Source organism: Drosophila montana, unplaced genomic scaffold (assembly GCF_035044405.1).
Source record: "Drosophila montana isolate Dmon_TW-CO22-7 unplaced genomic scaffold, ASM3504440v1 contig_3559_1, whole genome shotgun sequence".
In the NCBI taxonomy this organism is placed as follows: domain Eukaryota; kingdom Metazoa; phylum Arthropoda; class Insecta; order Diptera; family Drosophilidae; genus Drosophila; species Drosophila montana.
In genome coordinates this window covers 39,238-57,302 of record NW_026998441.1, presented here as the reverse complement: position 1 = coordinate 57,302, position 18,065 = coordinate 39,238, and the positions used below count along the sequence as shown (strand labels likewise).

The 18,065-nt window shown below is 42.1% G+C and overlaps 1 protein-coding gene across 1 annotated transcript in view; it reads right to left on the bottom strand.

Moving 5' to 3' along the window:
* LOC135435340 (uncharacterized) overlaps nucleotides 1-18,065 on the bottom strand; it is a 40,208-nt gene that overhangs the window by 2,560 nt on the left and 19,583 nt on the right. Inside the window, exon 4 of the mRNA XM_064692349.1 lies at nucleotides 5,821-6,304. Coding sequence (XP_064548419.1) covers nucleotides 5,821-6,304 — 484 coding nt within the window. The remainder of the gene's footprint in view (nucleotides 1-5,820; nucleotides 6,305-18,065) is intronic.

Genomic DNA, 18,065 nt, shown 5'->3' with positions numbered 1-18,065 from the left:
TCATGGTTTACGTTAAAGGATGTAGAAAGTAGTGTGACACAATTCTGTGGGTCGAACACCCCAGACATAAATGAGTGTATTGAAGAACTTGAGCAAGTTGCAATTGTGTGTTTAGGCAAAACAGTTGCTGATTGGTGCGACCAAGATGTTCGCGATTGGAGTACATTGTTAGTTGCATTGTGCGATGAGTTTGTTGTTAGGGTATCATCGGCGAAGAAAAAGAGCGAAACAATGCATGAATATTTTTATACGACGATTGAGACGGCGAAGTCGATTAATTCGGAAGAGGAAAGCTTAATAAAATATTCCATAAATGGTATACCAGAAACCAGAGCAAAAAAGCCCTCTTGAACCAAACAAGAAAAAAAACAAGTAAGAGGTTCCAGTCGGAAGCTCCCGATTAGGGGAAACCCTGAACGCTATTATTTCAACACCAAATGCAGTTCGGGCTACGCGTTTGTTTGCTTTAGTAGTAATAAAGATAAATTAAAAAAAAACAAAAATTCCTCTACGCAACAGCCACACCAGCCAAAAAAAAAAGTTTCCTTGGTAGGGTTCGAACTCGTAACAGACCGCGCTACTTTCCGACGCCTCTACTCAATAGCCACACCAATAATTAAGTCTTATTGAGAAAAAAAATAAAAATTAAAAAAGCAGCACAGAAAACAATACAAGCGCAATTGCAATGCTGTTTATGGAAATCAAAGCAGACGCGCATAAATGTGTTCTTGGAATTTGCGCTTGCTGCTGCACGTGCTTGAAGGCCAAAACACAGGCCTTTTGGTGGTAGCGGGGAGGTGGCGGTAGCTTAAAAATGAAAGATACTTGATATATATATATACTATTCTAGAAGTTACATTCGTCATGTATGACGACTCTATCTCCTATTATTTAGCAAAATTGCTCAAAAAACAGGATTTCGATATCGATTTTTATCGATTACTTGGAAACGGGGCAAGTTATCGAATATCGGAAACAAACTGCGCATGAACTAGGAGGACCTATAGCTAAAATTTCAAGTCTCTAGCTCTTATAGGTTCTGAGATCCTTGCGTTCATATATACGCAAAAAAAACGGACGGACGGACATGGCTAGATCGACTCGGCTGTTGATGCTGATCAAGAATATATACACTTTATGGGGTCGGAGAAGCATCCTTTTGTCTGTTACATACATTTGCACAAATACATTGTACCCTTTTTACCCATTTTCAATGGGTTCAGGGTATAAAAACAGTTGAAAATTCATATTGAAGGTACCAAAAGATGCGAGGGCCGTTAAAGCAGTTAGACAAATATAGCTTGCATCCCGGCAAAAATGACAATGACTCAGGAAAGATTTTGGATGTAGTAAAGAAATGTTCCAAGTGTAGAGACGTATCGCATTAACAAAAAGACTGTCCGTAAATTAAATTTAAATGTTTCAGCTCAGTGTTAAGCTCAGTGTTAAGTAGACGGACATATTAAGGAAGAAAATAACACAAATCTTGTTCAGGATGAGGGCAAAATAAAGTTAGCAGCGTTCTTACACCTTCCGGGGTAGTCCTGAAGTCTGTTGATCACTCAAAGTTAATTTGTAAAGAGCTTGTGGATACAGGAGCCGATGGCATTTGACGTTATTTTAGGTAAAACGATTCTTGAAACTATCGATATGAAAGTGACTAAAAATGGAACAGAGTTTTTACACAGGTTGGCCAGTGAAAGTGAATGAAAAAAGGAAAGCGAGGGTGAACAAAAAGCCCGCTAGAAAGGGCACAAATGCCGATTTAATTAGTGAATTCGAATGCTTGTATTTGAGACAGGCTTGCAAAAGTTGCAGAGATTACTTGAGTTTTCAGCAATAAATGAGTTATGTATTAAATGGAGCAAGTGTTGCAGAAGAAGTTACATTTTATAGGGCACATTTTGGATAGCAGTACTTTTAAAGTAAGTGGGGAGAAAACGCAAGTGTTATCAAATTTCCGAATACCCTGCGATTAAAAAAGGGTGTACAACGTTTTCTTGGTTTGGCTTCGTATTTTAGGAAATTTATGGAGGGATACGCAGTAGAAATTATTCTAAGTTTGAATTTAAGAGGTTGCAGCAGCTGGCTTTCAAACAGTTAAAACTGGCGTTAACCAGTAAACCGGCTACGGCGATTCATTCTAAGTTTGGGTTTGTAGAGAAACTCGAAAGAGCGCTTGTTGAATTCTGCAATGTACATGAGTAGTAAGACAAAGACTAGTGAGGAGAAGTATGACTCATAAAAGCTCTTTGGAACGAAATTCAAGATCATAACCGATTGCAATGCGTTCGCCAAGACAATGAGAAAGAGGTGCCGTTGAGAGTAGCGCGATGGGCGATTTTTCTAAAAGACTTTGATACGAAATCGAGCACTGCTCAGGTACGAAAATGAGACGTGTAGAATTTAAAATTCTGTGAGTAATCAATTTTTGAAACTTAATAATGTGGCTAAACAGCTTTAAAGGAAGTTTGAATCGAGTTCCGAGTTGCTTAGCAAATATAAATTCGAGTCTCCACACAATCGCCAGTAGCAATTTTTGCATTTGCCATCTACATCTGTCCAAACAGCTACGCCTCATTTGTTCATGCCTAGCAACTAGGATTTATCCCTAATGCTATCATTCTCCAAGCGATTGTCCGAATATTATCCCTGTGGTATTCTCTGGAGTAGTCCCAGTAGACCCTGTATTTGAACCTGCGCTAGTGTGCGAAACTGCTTTAGCACCGTCAGCCTCTGGCCGCAAAGGTAGACCTGCGCGCAAACTAGCCCAGATTATTAAAAGCAATCACGGTGCCTCTTTGGTTCCACCAATTCTTGTTTTATCTTCAGCTCCATCAGCTCCAATTTTGACTGTTGTTCCCCTCGTAGGCAAGTTTCTCTGTCCCATCTTTCGTCTTATAGCACTTGTGATTCAGTTGCTGCTTATGTCTTCTGCTAGCGTGTGAATTACTAAATTTAATTTCTCCACACCTATTTAAATAGCATCATTTAAAATTAATGTTCCACATAATCCAAAATGTTGGCCTTCTCACATGATTGTTAATGAGTTTAAGCACAAAGATCGAAACCAGCCTTTCCCTGTCACCTTTCCTGTTCTTCGGTACACACTATTGTTACTGCCACAAAAAACGAGCTCCGTCTTCCGACCTAGTTTCTATTCAATATCGAAATGTCAGCGGACTAATTTCTAAGCTTTAAAATCTTTTTATGGCTTTCTTAGAGGATATATTCGCTTTTTCAGAAGCATGGTTTAATTCAACAATATCTGATTCTGAAGTTTATTCGAACCATTTCATTGTGCATAGAAATCATCGGTCAACTCGAGGTGGGGGAGTATTAATTGCCGTTAAAGCCACTCCAGTCAGAACCTTTCTGTTTCAGAACGCCTTCTGACGCTGTGATTGTCTCAGTTAAGGTGACTTTCCCATCACGCGATATTTATATCACATGTTCCTCCTTCTTCTGATATTCAAGTATATGTGATAGAATATGATTATGATAAGTCTACACATGTGCGCGATAATGACCTATTTTTGGTGTTGGGTAATATAAATTCACCGAACATCTCTTGGTCATTGATTGCTGCCGACAATTATTTGGTGCCCTCAGCACAGCATGTCTTTATAGATTGCATGCTAGACCTTTCGTTGTTTCAAATCAATTCAATTTCTAAATATTTGTATATAACTCTTGATCTGGTATTTGTTAACCTTATTGCTAATGTGTCCAGGTCCCCTCCTTTATCTCTTCCTGAGGATGTATGCTGACCGACTTTGGAGGTTGCAATGTTCAATTGCAATCCTCTTATTTTCTATTTATCTGCTACCCACAAGCCGCTCCGTTGCTTTTGCAAAGGAAACTGGCTTAATCAACGTATTCATACAACCGACTGGTCTTTTTTATATGAGTCGGTTGATGTGAATTTTGCTCTTAACTTGTTTTATAACACCTTGAATTCCCCCTTAGGTGATTGTATTCCAAACTCTATTCTTTTAATTGCTTCTTTAAAGCCACCCTGGTTTACTCCTAGAGTGTCAATCCTAAAAAATATTAAGTCTAAATATTTTAAAAAGATTAATAAGTCTGAGAATTATGTTATTCGTTTCAAAAGACAATTCGCCCAAAATCTGAGTTAGTTTTAAAGCGTAAATCTTTAAGTTTGCCATCTTCTTTTTCTCTCGGGGTGGATAAAGTCAGCAATGATTTTGATTTTGCTAATTCCTCTAGTCCTATAATTCCTCCTATTATTTTCCATACCTCTCTCTTTTCTACCACAAATTTTTTTAAATCTTCTTACTGTCCTGGGCCTGACAATATTCCTAGTCTTCTACTCAGGGAGTGTAGTCATTCCCTTCTTTGTCCATTGCTAAAGATTAGTTTTCGTGAAATCGATAATGAGATTCTCGAGTAGTGATCAAAAATATAGGCTCACCTGTAAATAGAATACCAGATTTTAAAAATGTTAAACATTTTTCTCATCTGAGCCATATATGTATCCAAAATTGTTATGGGAACAAAATTTAATTTTGTTACCTCATGTTATTGGCATTCATTTTATAACTACTGATAGAAAATTACTAGTAGTTTTCCAATAGCAAATGTATTGCAGCTTGGAATTTTTCTTATTTTTCCTTAGTGGGTTTATTGTTTTGGCAATCTATCAGTATATGAATAACAGAAAATTGTACGGGAAATAAATGAAAATTCCTTGGTGGAGGCATTATTGCTGATAAAAGTGCTTAGGAAAGGGGAAAGGGTTGAAGAGAATAATGTATTATTGTCCTAGAGCTTTCTTATAGTGGAGCTGTTGTAGAGTAGGTTGATGGCAAAGGTGTTGGTGTGCCCGTTAAGCCGATCCTGACAGGAGATGCCCAGTCGCAAATTATAATAATCGTGTGGCATCAATTGCTCCTTCTTTTTTGTGGGTCTTTTGATGCCAACTTCGAGAAACTCAAGAGACTACTTGTGGAGGCTTAACAACAGTGCCTTGACTTTCTTTCGACTCCATTAAAGACGGTTTTGTCTCTAGAGTTGCCAGAATGGTGCCAAACTTGGCGTAAGCAAATTTTCTCAGCAACCTTAGCTGCAACTTCCAGAGACAAGAGGTATAAATAGTTGCGGGGGTTGCGATTTGAAAACTAACCTTAGCTGCAACTTCCAGAGACAAGAGGTATAAATAGTTGCGGGGGTTGCGATTTGAAAACTGACTGGGAGATGTGGCGAATGACGCGGCGTTGTAGATTTTAGTTTTTAGGTAATCAGTTCGATGGCAGGGTCCACGTTTCTCTGCAACTAGAACTGACGGTCAATGACTCTGACTTTCGCTTTCTGGCCCTTGCACCATCACCTGAATGGCATAGTTTTTGAAGGAAAGCTCAATAATATTGCTGGTGGCGATATTTAATCTCCTTTTCCTTAAAAATGACCATTTCCAGCTTGTCTATGATCTTGTTTATATTTGTGGGCCAGTAAATGAGCTCTCTAGAGGAATGACAGTTAAGCCTGATTGTAAATTGACATATATATAGCGCAGATTTCGGGATTGTTGATAATAGAGTCGCCTCTGAACCTCTGGCCAATGTTGTCCAAGCATTGGTGGAAAAGAATGAAGAATAAAAAATAAGGTGGATAGTAGGCAGCAGCAAATGTGGTATCATCCATCGGAATGACGACTCAGCTTCGATCTTAAGAAAATAAAGGGAAACAATATAAATTGGGAGCGAAGGGGAAAAAATAGAATATGTCGTAGGCATCCCTGAGATATATGTATGGGATTATAGATTAAATATTAAAAAAAGTAAAAATATTATTATTTACCTGAAAAATATATGGGCTTTTTATTGTTGCAATTTCATAGTAAGTATCATCAAAATTACTTGGGGTTGATATTTCGACATTTAAAGTTTCAACAAAGTTGCTAGGCTTTATTATATCATTGTCTGAAACAATACTGTTTTGTGAGCCAACAGCATCTAAGTCCTTGGCTAAGGTAAAAGCCTTTGGTATTTTCTGATTGTCTTCGTTTGTTTCTAAAATAGTATTATTAACTTTGAGTGTATCCATTTGTATTTCGTTTTTCGCATTATTTGTAGAAGTTTTTCTTATATTAACTTTTGGCTTTGGTGATGATTTATATTGCCAACGACCAGGCCGCCTATTTAGCATTAACGTGTTTTGACTAATTACTGTAATATTTTCGTCCGATGCAAGGTTAGTTTTTGTTCTATACGAGCGACGAGAACTTGTGTCCGTTAACGACGGTGCTATTTGCAAGCTTGATACTTGAATAGTTTTATTCCTCCTGTAAATATAAAATTGATATTGTGAGTAGTTCCGAACAGCAGCCTAACCTACCAACAAAATTATTATTTGGCTGAATAACATTTAAAGATTGTAAATGTTTTTTTGAAACAAAACTTGTCAAATTAATTGCAATTAGACAGCCATTGAAAAATAACAGTAGCTCATCATAAGTAAAATAAAAACGATTCAGATCTGTTTATACGATAGGTTTTATTTAAAGTTTCTAAATTTGCAATTTTATATTCAGATCAAACTCAAGTATCATTTCAAAGTCAAACACGTCGCTTAAAAGCAACTATTAATTTCAATCGCACTTTTGGTTAATGTCCATATAGGTTCATGTTAAATATTGAAGTATATTATCGCTTGATGCCATTGGCATGATTAATATATGTACCTTCTTTAACGTTTCACTAATTAATCAACAGCCGCAATTGCAATTCTTTTGATAGAATTTAATAAAAACTCGCATGTGTGTGTGTAAATTTATACAAAAATTCTTGCGCGTTGCGCCAGCTGCCGCTGATACCTGGGCTGCCAATATATATATAACCACACATTTTCTTTTAAAACTTCTGTGTTTCTTAACCGATCTTGCTGAAATTTTCAACAGTAGATCTTATTGTACTATAGGTTATGTGTATATTCTCAAAAACTCATTAAAATTGTGGCTTAAATTTGTGGGTAATACACATTGGTTTATTTACTTGTTTTATAGCTATGTAGTGGTAGCGGGAAGGAGGCGATAGTTCTCAAATGAAAGGTACTCGACATATATATACTATTCTAGAAGCTACATGTTAACTTTGGTCTCCCCAACTTGTTCAAAAAACAGAATTTCGATATAGATTTTGATCGATTACTTGGAAACGGGACAAGTTAACGAATATTGGAAACAAATTCGATCTGAGCATGGACTAGGAGGACCTACAGCTAATTTCAAGTCTCTAGCTCTTATAGGTTCTGAGATCTTGCGTTCATACATGCGGACAGACGGAAAGGCGGACGGACGGACGGACGGACAGACAGACGGACATGGCTAAATCGACTCGGCTGTTGATGCTGATCAAGAATATATATACTTTATGGGGTCGGAGATGCTTCCCATTGCCTTTTACATACATTTGCACAAATACATTATACCCCTTTTACCCATTTTCAATGGGTTCAGGGTGTAAAAACACGAAGAACAAAAAATTGAGTTCTACTCATATCAGACGGCTCCACCACTCCACACTGAATCGAGAGCTCTTCGATAACCTGCCGAGCCAGGATCATACCGTTCTCCATGCACACAATCCGAGCAGCAAAGTCACCAAGGAGCCCAAGAATATCCACTTTATTGACTTGCAGCCGGCGGCCAACAACAAGGAGGCTCTTACCATCAGGAAGATGTGCAAGCAGGTGGTCAAGGTGCAGACTGCTTGAAGAAGCCAGGGTGTGCTGCAATGCCATAGATTCCGGGAGTACGGGCACACGGCCACATACTACAGAAAACAACACCAATGCGTTAAAGGCGGCTCAATCATCGCTCTGCTGATTGCACAAAGCTCGACTCAGTTCCAGCAACATGCGCCCACTGCGGTGGTAACCACCCCACCAACTATAAGGGCTTCGAGTGTTTCACCGAATATACAATACGTGCGGGGGCCCCAAAGCCCGCGAAAATGAAAAATCTCCCATCGATTCAAGCGAACCCAGCTCTAGCCAGCGAGAAGGACCAGCGCAAGCTAGGCTACATAGACTGCTGAGGGACGATGGCAAAAATGCAACAGCGAGTTTTGGGTATTCAACAGTAAATCCTTACCCTATTTGCTATGTAAATGAACAAACCACTGAAGGTGCTAATATCTAGAATGCCAATGGCACTTCAGGGAAGGTACTAGAAATGGGGGCCCTAGTACAAAAACACGCCACCAGAATAATTCTGCTGTCAAAAGCTAGGACCAGCGGCCCCACTTTCCCCAGAATCATTGGCTTCGAGGCGTACCTGTACACTGGACTCAAAATCCTTCAGCTAGTGGCTCACTTTCCGTAATTAAGCATTGCTAATCGTGTTTACCAATATTTGACGGTGAAAGTCTCCATTGTTGCTGGTAACGTGGACTTTGTAGCAGTCTATTGCAGGCCAAACGACGTCGACTGATGACTTCAACGTCATACTCAACTCGGCTTGAAGTAGATATCTGGTGGGAGGCGACTGGAATGCACATCACTGGTTGTGGTGCGCAAATAGCAGCAATGCGCATAGCCTTCAACTAGCTAACAGCCTAGCGCATCGCCAAGCGAAGGTACTGGCCACAGGTTCTCCCACAAGATACCCGTACGGTAGCAGAGGCACTCCGTCTTGCAGAGACTTCGTCATCTACCAGGGGATCCCTTTCCAGCTGCTCTCAATCGCTGACGATAGTTACCCTGGAGAGCAGGGCCAGGGTGGTCAGCGCAATACCTAGGCTGATCAACGCGTGCAGTGATCTCGGTGTTTTCTAGAGACAGATGAATGAAAGTATTCACCTCAATACCGAAATCTGCACTGGACTGGATGTAGAGGACGCCATCGAAGCCACTCACCCATCAGTGGCTAGGCGGCTGGATAGTGCTGGCAACGGACTGCCCGCAGACATAGCCAACCTGCTCTGGGTCAAGAGGCAGGGCAGACTCAGATTCCAGACGACTCAGTATCCCAGGGGCAAGGCGGAGTGGCGAAAAGCAGAGCGGCAGCTCAAGAAGGCCCTTCGCAGGCTCAAAACCAAATCCTTCTGCAGAAGGTATGAGAGCATTCCTCTTTGGCCCTATCCGCGTGAAGGAGCTGATCAACGTGGTCAAAGTCCTTCCTAGGGCGAAAGCACCGGGCTATGATGGAATATGCCACACCCCTCTGAAGGCCCTGTCAATGCGCGCGCTCCATTTTATAACGTTGATCTTAAACGGCATATTAAGGTCGCAACACTTCCCTGCCTAGTGGAAGTTAGCGAGGATCCATATGATCCATGAGTCGGGAAAGCAGAAATATGACCATGAATCCTATCGGCCATGAATCCTTCCTGGTCGAAGGTCTGGAAAAGACTGATTGTCGCCCGACTTGCAAGGCTTTTGGATCACATGCCCATCTATCCTGATCACCAATTTGGGCATTTAGGGGAGGGCGAGTGATTAACCATATGCTTAAGGCTTACGACGACAAAGACTACTGCTATGGAGTCCTTGTAGACGTTAAGCAAGCCTACGACCGAGTCTGGATTGATGGATAAAATCAAGATGAGTCTCCCAGCCCCCTTCATTCTACTTCTGCGCTCTTATCTAATCGAGCAAAAGTTCGATGTCAAAGTTGGGGCAGCAATCTCTCCTGTTCGCAAAATGAAGGCGGGTGTCCCTCAAGGCAGCGTACTAGGCCCCTTTCTCTACAATGTGTACACGGCAGACATCTCTACTCCGGATGACCTACACGAGTTTGCCACTCCAGGTTAACACCTAATGGCCACATTTGCCGATGACGCGGCAATTTTTAGCTTCGCCAACTGCGAGTACGAAGCCACCGACGGAGCCCAGGAATAATTCCACTTGCTTGAGAGCTGGGCACGCAGGTGAAACATCAATGCTCCAGCAGTCTGGATAGATGCCCCTTTCATCCTGGCAGAAGCGCCAAGTACCTTGCAATTGGCCAAGGCTACTAAGCCCCAATAGCCCATTGCCTCCTCGCTGCAAACGGCCAGTTTACGACATCGTGGTGGCGCTAACTTGGAGATACGGTATCCAGGCTTGGGGCATTGCGTCTCGGACAAATCGAAGACGGATTCCAACATATATGTGTATATGATCGACATTATGTTTGCGATAAGAGATATTGAGGAGCATTTGGACACACTGAAATTTTCATCAGTAGCTAAGCCATTGTATGATCTTTTGAAAAAAGACAAACAATTCGCAATTAATGAAAAAGAATTGGAATGCTTCGTTACTCTTAAAAGGAAAACTTGTTTAAGCACCAGTGTTAGCAATTTTTTAATATAAAGATGAATTTAAGTTACATTGCGAATCACGTGCTCTTGGCATTGGTGCCGTGCTAACGCAAAAGAAAGAAGATGGGAAGCCGCATGCGACATTTAATTTTTCCAAGCGACCATCTCAAGTTGAGTCAAAGTACCACTGTTTTGAACTGAATACGTTGGCATCATTTATGCTCTTCGAAGATTTCGAATTTACTTACCAGGAAACCGTTTTAAAATAATAACAGATTGCAACTTTTTAACGCTTACGTTAAACAAAGTCGAATCCTAAAATTGCCAGGTGGGCTTCGAAATTACAAAACTATGATAACGAATTGGTCCACAGATTTGGTAACAAATGCAACATGTAGATGCTCAAAGTAGATGCATGAATATGTTAATAGTAGAAACAAATAGATTTAAGTAAAATCAAATTTTTTGCCAGGCAAAAGATTTAAAATTAAGAAAGATAGAATAGCTTTTAGAAAAAGAAGAGTTAATACCCTTGCAATCCGAACCCTTTCATAATGCTCATAATGCTTTGCTCGTATCTAAGAAGCACAGGGAAAATAGTTAATTATGCAAGAACCTCAATTTCGGCCGAGTGGTCCGATGTTACTCAGATGTTGTATAAATTTAGGGAGCATAGCAAAACGTATAAATACCGAATTTGTCCGAAATATCCTGAAGATCAAAGATGTTGCCCATAGAACTACTGAATTTTCGACCGATCGTTCCTATGGCAGCTATATAATATAGGCGTCCGATCCAGCCAGTTCCGACATATGTAATACGTGCAACAGAAAGAGGAACTTCTGCAAAGTTTCATGACGATAGCTTTAAAACTGAGAGACTTGTTTGTGTAGAAACAGAAAGACGGACGGACGGACAGACGGACATGGCTATATCGACTCGACTGTTGATACTGATCAAGAATAAACATACTTTATGGGGTCGGGCATGTCTCCTTCTATGCGTTACACATTTCGAGACAAAATTATCAGCAAGGGTATAAAAAAAAAAAGTCCCCTCGAATGGACACGAACTCGTAACAGACCGTTACTTGCAAACGCCTCTACTCAACAGCCTCACAGACAATTAAATATTAATAAATAACTTATATAAATATTTGCATCAACTTAAAAAAACAGATTTTCTACGGAGCCAACCTCAGTACACAATATGCATTTATATGTCAACACACATTTGGGATAGGTCATGATCAGCGCTAGAAATCTAAAAAAAAATGTATTTCTTTACCAGCCAAAGCCAGAGCATTGAATAACAACACATTAATAAATATTTTGATGTAGTTATGCATGCATAATTCACACAAACAAACATAGGTGCTTGCACGCCATTGACTGATACAAAATCTACTCTCTACACTGTCCAAAAACAAAAGTGAAATCAATCTATGTGTGCAATTTTCATAACATTATTATTGCACAAGATGTGCTTTGTGAAATAATTATTTTATTCTTAAACTTTCCTGTAAAATTTATCGTTAGTATCTAGGGTAATGTATCATATTAATAAAGCATGGATTTCATGGATATAGCAAAAGTACAAAAGTACGTCGGTCGTAAGTTTAAAACTTTTTCGCTCAATGTACTTCGAAAACGAAGCGGCGCAAAGTACCATCAACCAGCTTTTCTGAAGGCAGGCTAGCGACTAACTTCGCTGTTCATGGCAGCATCAGCAAGCCGCGATTTCGGTATTCATTCGTTTAGCTTTTGGAGAGCGAACAGCCGTCGGCTGGCATGTCGTGTGAAGTGGGCAAGGCCAGATGAGAAGCCAGGCTAGAAACTATGCGTCGCATTCAAATGTATGGGCGTTACTAATCTTAGTGTTTACATCGTTTTTGGCCAGGGAATGTTGTGTATGCGGGAACCGGGGCTGGAGTAGCAAGGATTGTCGACGGCGCGCGGAAGCGGCAAAGAGGGCAACGGCATCGCCCAGACCAGGATCGGGTCGACGCCGACAGACACGTGACCCGGAAATAGATTATCCATTGATAATGATCAGCGGGCGGACGACAATAGACGTCGGGGCCACTGGCAGCTTCATGAGCGAAGATTGCGTGCGCAAGTGGGCGATTCGTGGGAGCGCAGGATGTGCAGATGCGAGACACAGGGTAAATCCCCTCATAGGGAAGGCGGAGTGGAAAGCGGGTATGGATCCGGAACTTAGGGATTTCATGGAAACTGTCAATCTTCGAGGGTCTGCAGGGGGTCTCGCACATTGCGGGGCATAAGCATGACATGCCATTGAAGGTACCACCCGAAAAATATGGGCATGCATAGGGTGATCGACGAGTCTTAGTCAAGAAATAGATTGGAGAGTGGCACATAAGCATCGACTACCGGCAACTCAATGCTCACTCTATTCCGGGTGCTTACCCTGTCTCTCGGGTGAATTACATCCTTGAGCGCTTGCGTCACGCCCTATTTTTTTCTAGCCCAGATTTTTGGCTTGGGTATTGGCAAATACCGATGGCAGCCGATAGTAGGGAATGGACGCCATTTGGAGGGGTTTGTTCCAATGCCGGGTGCTGCCATTTGGATTACATTCAGCGTGTGCGACCAATACGTCGAGTTTTAGTGAGGTATTCCGCCGGATACGGGCAGCCAACCTTAGGCTGAATAAAAGGAAATGCAGTGATGTGTGTGATTAGCAGCGAGGTAATACGGACCGATCCAAAAAAGGTAGAGGCGATACTACGTAGCCTTAGGGCCCTGTCTAATTGTAAGGAGTTGCCGCAGTGCCTCGGGATGGCTTCTTGGTACAGGCGTTTTGTGCCCAACTTCGCTACTCAGGTACAGCCGCTGACGGCGCTCCTGAAGAAGAGTCGGAAATGGTCATGGGGTGAGGAGCACGAGGAGGCATTGCATCAATTCAAGGACAGCATTACGACTGTCCCTGTGTTGGCTTGTCCGGACTTTTGCGCCAAGTTTGTCTTGTAGACTGATGCGAGTGAATATGGTCTCGGTGCAGTGCTAATGTAAACGATAGAGAGGCAGGAGCGGGTGATAGCATACACGACTCGGAAGTTATTAAAGGCTGAGGTGAACTATTTCGTTACCGAGAAGGAGTGCCTAGCGATCGTATGGTCGATCGGGATGTTGCGTTACTACCTAAAAGGGTACCGTTTCGACGTGATCACGGGCAACCTGGCACTCTAATAGCTCAACTTGATCGAGAACCCTTCCGGGAGAATCGCGCGGCGGGCACTGGAGCAACGCAAGCCGTCCGCTTGCATGTTAACGAGAGCCGATGGCAGTACTCTGCGCTGCCTGCCTCGAATCGGTGCACTTGCAGACGGCGTTCCGAAAAATATTTTTGAGTGGGTTCGGGGTTCCCAAGAACTTCGTGTGACAACGGGGCAACTTTTACAAGTCGTAGTTTCAAGTCTTTTCTAGAGTCCCTGGGTGTAGAAGTTCAATACACCACCCCATCCTGTCTCCAAGAGAATCGCACTGTCAGCGCAGTTTATCGAGGGCCATCAGAGTTCGAGGTACGAGCTTTTGCTTAAAATATCGCTAGCGGTCAATACAAGTGTGGCGAACTCGAACGCCTCATTTTCTTGTGGGCTTAGTCGAATGAACTATTATTTCATTATTCTATATACGGTTCTTAGGCATTTAGGCAAGAAATCCAATTGTTTGGTCGGAATATATAATTTTAAGTTATTCTTTTATTTATCCGTAATTTAATAGGGACAAGAGTATTGTCAATTTACAATAAAAAGTTGGTACTTTAGTCAATTTTGATTGAACTAGTGAAGAAATTTGCACAAGCTTAGCTCCAAAGTCACACTTATCCGTGCACGAATTAGCTTCAGAGCTTTCGCAATAGAGCTTTTAATTGGCTCATTAAGCCAAATCTATTGAGTAATAAAAATAATTACCGTCTTGAAATTTAAGCAAGGTACATTAGGTTGGTCTGCAAACGCAAATTCGAACACAAGGTATCAAGCTCATTTACCATAGGAAGCAACAACAAATCACTTGGAAAGCAACAACAGTGTGCATGCATCCCCATTTTTTTCGATGTTTATGAGAGATATCGAGGACATAGGAAACTCAAAGAAAAGAAGCAAATAAGGCCACTATGTTTGTTGCTTATTTTTCTCTGTCGTTCTTTAAACGCAGCGCGTAGAAACAACAACAACACAATTTGAGTACTAATGTCGTTGTTGCATAGCCGAGTCTCAGCGCAATGAATGAAAAGGTTATGCACACAACAGGTCAACATTTTTTATTATAGCGTCACATTTTTTACAATTTTACTTCTTGTCTTTATTAGTATATATTTCTACCTTTACTATGTACATTTAAATAATTTATTCATAGGGTCTTTTATAGCAAACAGCTTGTTTAAAAATGTACAAATTTACTGTACGCAACAGCCGCACATAAAAACCCTTGAGCTGGTTTTTACAGCATACATACAGAACAAAATGTTGCAATCTTCTTAAATTCATATATTTTCATTGAGTTGGCAGACACAAAATGTGGATTTGCACATATGCACATATGCCAACAATAATTGAGTGCGTCGATAGATACCCTTATTTATAGTAATATATCATTTTTAAGGAAAACAATTATTGATAATTGTCCCAAATGTTGCACAGTAAATGCGATTTATTATTTTTCTCTGATATTGAAAAAGAAGAGAACGTACCCATAAAAACCAAAAACCACAATGCTGGTGAAATAATAATTCTGACACCCATAAAGCCATTATTTGCAAGCTCGCTGAGGTCAGAGTTCAGTCCATACTAAAAAAACTATAGTAATCAAAAGCCGTGTCTACTCCCATGATCCAAATCGAAGGTGCCAAGTTGTGGGGAACCTTTACAACTCGAGGACCATGGTACGCAAAAGTGATGCCAGTGCTTACTCTACCAACGACTTGCCAAATCGCAACTTCTGTTATGTAGTCCTCAAACAGGCTCCTAATAATAGGGAAGCACTTCGCATCAGCAAGGGTAGCCGTCAACAGGCAATGTTTCCGCTGTTATGAGTTCGACAACACGAGAAAATATTGCCACAAGCAACCTAAAAGCGGCAGGTGCGGCCAATCTCACTGGACCAACTCGAAGCAGTGCCTGCGATGCTCAAAATGAGAGGGGAACCATGCTGTTTTTTACAAATGATGTAAAGCATACCAGCAACGTTAGATTGTCAGACAACCGGCTATCAATGTTGCCCTACCGGCAATACTCAACCAACAGCAACCTGCTCGGCGCATCAGTTCGCAGGTCGTACCTTCCCGAATTGTGTAACAATGCCTGTCGTATACGAATGCGCTGCAGCTAGGCCGCAACATTTACCAAGAACATGCACATGTGCGCCAACCGCCCGCGCGCACCTACCAGGCCGCCGCTACACCAATGCAGCCAAAACCACCACTATAAGGACCTCAAGGGCAAGACACAAGATGCATCGGAAGTATCCTCCAAGGACTCCAGCTGTCGATCGCAGCACTAAATGCAGTTGCAACTATCTTGGACAGCATCAAGGAGCTGAAAGTCGCGGAGGGTCCTCCGCTGATCGGTGCTCCCAATAACCGCAAATAATTGCAGTCCAGTTGCCCCTCGGATCGTGGAACACTCGCAGCATCATACCAAATGTCAACGAGCTCAAATTGTTTCTGAGAAAACACGAAGTGGAAATCATGCTTGTCTCAGAAACCTACTTACACGCTGGCCTGTACTTCCCCATAGATGGGTATGTTTGCTGCCGCGCGGATCACCCAGCAGGTTGTGCCAGAGGAAGTGCTTGTCAAACAGGACTTTGTGTACTGCATGACTTCCAGCGACGCACAGATGGCTGCCATTATGGGCGAAATCCCTGTAGCTGCAGCTTATGTGCCACCAAACCTTTCCTGGAGCCGAGCTGGGTTCGATTATTTCCCTGCTCAGCTTGGTCATAAGTTCTTTATTGGATGCGTCTTCAACGCAAAATACAGGCTGTGGGGAAGCTACAGAGCCGACAGCATAGGCATTGCGATGCATGAAACGCTCACCTTGTCAGCCAAGGTCCTGGCCACCGGGAGACCCACCCACATCCCGTACATCGGGCAAAGTATACTTTCGTGTAAAGGCATTTTGAAATACAAGGATATCCCTAACAGCGTACTATCACTGAGCTTTTATCCGACTACCTACCACACAAAGAATCCTAAGAAAGCGCTGCGCCAGCACAATGTACTCTTCGCTTACAAGCCAACATACAAGGACGCTTCCCCCCATAGTTAAAGACCTTATTTCCCTGACTGAGGCGGGAGTACATTCGAACCCGGGATCCCAGGATCGACAGGATCTATCGCCGTATCCCTAACAGGGTCAGGAGGGAGTTGACTATTCTGAAAAGAAAACCCACAGACACCATGCTGTAAAAAGCAACCGTAGACGAGAGCATTTCAAGCCGATTGAGACCGCAAGTGTCCCACCTTCTATCACCAATCACCTCCCACGAAGTGAAGCAGGTGATAAAGAGCCTCAAATATAACAAAGCTCCTGGCGAAGATCGTTTGGACAAACAGACAATCAATCTACTGCCATATAAGGCGGTGCTTTTTCTCGGAGGCATCTACAATGCAGCCCCTCGGCTACGTAAGGTTCCAGTGCCCTGGAAGAAAGTGCAAATCATTATGCTGCACAAGCATAGAAAGCCCTCCTTCCTGCCTACGGCAAGATTCTGGAACGATGTTCCCTTAGAAGAAACCTGGATACCCCGGAGATAAAACGTTCAATCCCGAAGATCTTGTTTGGGTTCTGACAAACGTACGGTACCCCGCAGCGGATACATCCGGTGGCTAACTTCATTTTGGACTGATTCCACAGGAAGGAAATGTGGTGGCAGCATACCAACAAGCCTTCGATCGGGTGTGGCACGCAGGTCTCCTCTCTAAGATATAATGCAAATTAAATCCGCAGGTCTTTATCATCATTCCTAGCTTCCTAACTGACGTTTCAAGGGGCGCAGGATGGCGTAGCCTCTCACACCAAACGCATAAGAGCGGGCGTTCCACAAGACAGAGTTTTGGGTCCCACGTTATACATCCTCTTTACGCACGACATGCCCACGGCAAACTAAAAGGCTCTGATCAGTCGGCAGGCAATCGTTGCCAGATGCGTGTATACAGCAACGGACATCCTGCAGGAGTACCTCAAGCGCTTCGAAAAATGTAGGTTGAATATTTCAGTAAACACTGTAAAATGTGCTACGGTCACTCAAACCCCACGAAAAGACTCCTGCCGCTGACATTATCTCCAAGGTAAGCTTTTAGATCAGGTGCGTGACCACAAATACTTAAGAGTCATTTTCGATAGACAACTTACGTTTAAGAAACATGTCACCGAGGTAGCCAACAATGTTAAAGCCAAATCAGGTGGATAAGCTGGCTCTTCAGCTCCAACAAACTTTCTATCCGAAACAAGGTAGGTCTATAAGGTAATTCTTGCCTTTGTGTGGCGCTATGGGCTCGAAGTTTACGGTATAGCCACATAATCAAATAAGCAGCCAGCTACCCGTTTAAGCTCCACAACCACCCTAACGTACTGGCAAGGAACCTGTCAAGGAGGCAAAGAGGAAGGAAACTTAAAAGGACCTCCCCAACTGATCTAGTCGATCGATGCATTTAGTGTCAGCATGCAGATTCTCAGCCAAACAAAATAAAACCTAGTCTAGACTAAACAAATAGAGTATATATACCATTTACTAACTGTAAATATCTTAACTAAGCTACCTTAAACCAAAA